Source organism: Adiantum capillus-veneris, chromosome 21 (assembly GCF_014529385.1).
Source record: "Adiantum capillus-veneris isolate H3 chromosome 21, ASM1452938v2, whole genome shotgun sequence".
Taxonomy (NCBI): domain Eukaryota; kingdom Viridiplantae; phylum Streptophyta; class Polypodiopsida; order Polypodiales; family Pteridaceae; genus Adiantum; species Adiantum capillus-veneris.
This window is the reverse complement of record NC_140951.1, coordinates 59,389,097-59,393,763: the sequence shown is the minus strand read 5'-3', so window position 1 is coordinate 59,393,763 and position 4,667 is coordinate 59,389,097. Positions and strand designations below refer to the sequence as shown.

Here is a 4,667-nt window from a genome sequence, read left to right as displayed (position 1 = left end):
TAGCGGGAACACATTGCATGCTCCAATGCTAGCCTAGTGTTATGTGGGTGGCTGTGATGCACCTGGCTTGTGTACAGCCATGATGATCCGTGTTTTGTGCTGAAAAGCACACGACAGTTTTTCTCTAGCGGGGGGGCTCGCTCAACTAGTGGTGGGTCCGGAGAGGCAAGTTTTCTTTTGTCCAATCAGGGCGTGCCACGACAGATGCAAGCTCCTTTGCCTCAGCCCGTCTGAACCCACCCTAAGAATCGAATTTAAAGTTTGCGACACTCCAGTTCGAATTGCAGCGGCATAGACTTCAAACAGAAGAGAAGAGGAGGGCGGAATAGTGCCATGAAAAGCCCCGCGCAGCGGGCTTCTGTGTGACGTTCATCATTCTTCTCTCTCGAGTGCCCGTTCTCACAACTCACGCGATGCAAGCAGCACCAGGTCCATCCTCCAGGGCATAGCTACCCACAACAGGGTTGCAGCTCTCGTGTAATGAAGCCGAATACGAGTGTTCTTGCTTACGCATGATGTCCGTTTTCTTGGCGAGAGTCTAGAGGGTAGAGAGTGGAGAGAGAGTATACTATATAGGCCTCTGGCCTAGCCATTGCCCCTCCAAACCTCCCTCCTCTCTCTTCCCACAAAAACGCGCGCGCGCACACACACACTCCCCAAGGTGCACAGACTCGCACATAACACACTGCCCAACACACACGCATTGATGTATGGCAGCGTTGAGGAAGGACGCTCCCACCAAGTCCTTCTTCAGCAGCCCCTCTAACACGTTCAAGAAGCTCGTGAACGCCTTTCCCAAACCGCAGAAGCATTCGGTACATTCCCACCATAGCTCACCGCTGCTGCAGCCTGGCAGTAGATACGACCAGCAGCAACTTCAGCCGGAACTTGCTGAAGAATGCGAGGAAGAAGAAGGTGTGGAGGATGAAATTGATGTCGCAGAGTTTGATGGCTATGAAGCTGAACCTGCGCAAATACCCACAAGTTCTGCAGCAGAGGATGATGGTGGGGATGCTGACAATGGTGTAGATGATGAGCCAGAGTACAGCAGCAGCAGCAGCAGCAGCAGTGAGTATTCGCGCCCTCGCATACACCAAGACCTGCTCCCTCACGACTTCTCAGCTTGGCAGAAGTCCCCATCCATAGCTAGCAGCACAAGCAGAGAAGCAGAGTCCTTCTTTGAGGTGCTCTCAAGCAGTACGTCGCAAGATAGATATGCCCCACAAGGTGGAGAAACATCACATGCTCGGAATTTGCAATCTAAGGGACTCAGAAACCATCGCTTCTACCCTAACTGTATGGAGAGTCACAGAAACCCTAGCCCCAATGAGCGACCTCAAAGCCCTAATCCTACAGTTGCCTCAGCTACGGCATCTTCACCTCTTGTAGATCTTCACTTACACAAAATGCGCCAAAAATTGCCAGACTTGAAGCTTGATGTTGTTGCTCATGGCAGTTCTGGGTTGCGTAAGTATTGCTGCCCTGCTGGGTTGAAGGGCCTTCCAGAAGATTGCTGGAGTGTCCGGAGTGGAGCTTCTGTGGAATGTAGACGAAATTCTGTTGATGGCTCTTGTTGGCAAAACAGAAAGGTGCATGACCCTGTAGTAACAGGTAGTCTAGTCAGAGAGCTGATGCAGGAGGGTGGGACTCTTCATGAGAATCTTGTTGACATGATGCCGTTCATCGATACTTACAGGGTTTGTGATTACCAAAATCTTGTTTAAATTGTTTGAGTCTTCATAAATGTGGCTTGATTGGATGATCAGGTTAGGGAAGATTCAGTTTGCCTTCATGCCCTCTTCTGTAGTGATGATGATGGATGTGGTTGTACTTGGGACTGAAATGAAATCGTCATAGACCTTGCTTTTCAGTCTTATCATGGCATTCAATCAAGTCAATAGTGGTTTATTTTTTCAAATTTTTTGTTTAGGAACAAATAAGGCGATTTAGGTCTTTTAAATAAAAAATCTGTTTTCTTGTGTGACTTGCTTTTGGGTTTTTGCCTGTGTTTTAGCCTCTATTGGAATTTGTGACTACAGACTTTTCTGACCTTATGAAGGCATATGGCATTCAGTCCATGTTGTAGGCATGTAATTTAGCAGTTTGTGCTGGAGCATGTGTGTAATGTGATACTTATTTTAACCACTCGTGCTCTCAACACCATGCGATCTGGAATGTTTTGTGTTCATGTCCATAGCCATATTTGGCAACTATAAGCTGCCTTGTGAGTAGAGGTCTTGATACTTTACACAACAAAAAGGGACAGAATTGTGCACTTAGATCTTTACTTACCTCTTTGATTGTTTGCTTATATTCTTGCCACTGAATATACTCAGGAGCATCAGGAGGATGGCTATCAACGGAATAACTTCCAGCATCATGCATCGATGGTATACACCCGAGCACCATCAAGAGAAGCCCTAGTCAAGAAGGTGCAAGCATAAGCCCTACACATGCCGCCTCTATTTGGTGCTAGAAACTTTCATTTCAGGTTTTCATACTGTGCTGGTTGGGCAGGTTTCCGACACTGCAAATGCTAGGAGGCTCTCGCGAAACTCGAGGAAAGTGAAAAAAGCCAGCGAAGCTATGTGGGAAGAAGAACAGGAAAATCAACCTAGGCGAGCTAGAGGCCCTGATTTATCATGCTCACCACGTAGGGTTTTTTATGAGAATGCAGTGGACATAGCAAAACTACAGGGCCAAGTGGAGGCGCTACAACGGAAGCTTTCTATCACTGAAGGGGTATTGCAGTCTTATCATTGTTTACGAGAGCCAAAACATGAGGGCTCCGAAGTACAGACCTTAATGGAAAAAGTTGAAGAATTGCAAAGAAAGATTGTGCAGAAGGACCAATTGCTGGACTCAGCACAAGAGACATTAACACTGAAAGAGGTAGACAATTGAGTTATTGCGTTTTTTATGGATTCATGAAAGTGGGCAATTTAGCATTGACACCTATAGAGTATAATCAAGCAGCGCAATTGCAAGACAGAAAACCTTGGTCAGTGCCTTTGCAATGTGCACTGCTATATATATGCTTTTATCTATGGGTTCTTAGCTGTCTTTTGCCTGCATACAAGTTATAGAGCCATCTATCATGTATATGGTGACCAATGATGCAACTCCATTGGTATGCTCCATGTGCAGAATGAGATTCGGGCTATGCACAGGCACTTGAGGGACTCAGAGGAAACCTGTACCGGTTTAAGGGCTAGACGCAATAACATGGAAGAGGAATTGACTGCCTTGAGGTGCGAGGTTGCTGCTCTGAGATGGCAAAGTGAGGTAGATGCAGAAAGGGCAAGAATTGAGATCAAATTATCCAAGGTAGGTTTTGCTTGTTTGGTTTATTCAGATAATAAGTTTGTTGAGTAGGTGCATAATTTAAAGAAGTGTATCGGCATGGTATGAGATGCGGTGCATCACAACTATATTAGCTTGGCTATACGGACATGGTTGGAATTTGTGCTGAGCTGCCGGAAAAGGAAGTGCTCATGCGTGTGCAACTGTTTTTGATCAATGTGTGAAGGCCCTTATTAATTTTTAATTCATCCTGTCATTTAGATCTAGTTAGGGGTAGCATCAAGCTTGGTCTCTTATCTTGGCTCCTCTAGAGAAGCATCATGGTTTTTCCTGCTTAAATGTTACGTGACCCATTGAGGTTGGCAAAAACATGGAAGCATCAGTGGGCATGTAGACCATTGTTCATGAATTGGGTTAATCCTGATGAGGTTTAGTTTGTTTGCTTGGTTCTTGAATTTGTGGGATTGCTCATCAGAGGTTGGCCAGTTGGTAGCACCTTAAACTCTTAACTGTGTGGCACAAATGTTTCTGTTATGCTAAAATTGCATTAAATAGCAGATACAACTGAGTGGCTGACTTCTGCTGCTGATCAACAGGAGGACAAGGATCATTGTGTGAACAAAGAGCAAGAGGAAGAATGTGAAGTTGGTAAAATGGAGGCAGTAAGGAAGATGTACCTCGCCGTGCTCATTGTTGCGAAGCTTGTGCCAATGGAAGAATGCCTCGTTCTTGTACGTATATTGCGGGCTGAGCTGCAATGTCTCGCAAGAATACCAGCTGTGAGCTTGTCTTAAGGTTTTAGAATATGATTGAGCTCTTTTGTACACATGGAATTTTATTGAGTGGCTTGCAAGACATCCCACATTCACAGCAGATATTAATTTGGAGACGTCTGCGGTGGCATATTTCATCTGTGTCACATTGAATATGGGCATTACCTCCCTGTCAAGGAGTACATCATGTTGAATGGTAAAGGTGTGTTTTTTTTTTTTGGGGGGGGGGGGGGGTTGCTCAAGGACCATGTCTTGTTTGGCAGCTGCCAAATATAGCTATTCAATCTGCATTCTTGTGGTGGGATGAGCTCTTTCATTAGGAGCACTGCCAAAGATCTCTCCACCCAAGCCAAAGAGCTCACCACCTAAGCTGAGGAGTCCCATATAGAAGATCTGGAGTTGGCACTAACCTAAACCCTAAACCCTGCTTACACTCTCGGCCGGACATTGTCAAGCGTGACTGCTTGATACAGTGTGCCTGGCTAGACACCCATGTGATGTTCTTGCCCTCAAGCCATCCATGTGGGCACCCTTTGCACTAGCTATGGACTCTACCCCCTAGCTATTTTGCATCCAGCTGTGCTCTTTGCA

General features: G+C 45.9%; 1 protein-coding gene across 1 annotated transcript; it reads left to right on the top strand.

The window, feature by feature from the left end:
• Positions 1 to 313: 313 nt before the first annotated feature.
• LOC147431019 (uncharacterized) lies at positions 314 to 4,246 on the top strand. The gene is made up of 5 exons (XM_086493530.1): positions 314 to 1,697; positions 2,337 to 2,432; positions 2,518 to 2,892; positions 3,148 to 3,327; positions 3,900 to 4,246. Exons 1-5 carry the CDS (start codon positions 711 to 713, stop codon positions 4,095 to 4,097), a joined length of 1,836 nt encoding a protein of 611 aa, XP_086349656.1. The 5' UTR covers positions 314 to 710; the 3' UTR covers positions 4,098 to 4,246.
• The last annotated feature ends 421 nt before the right edge of the window (positions 4,247 to 4,667 follow it).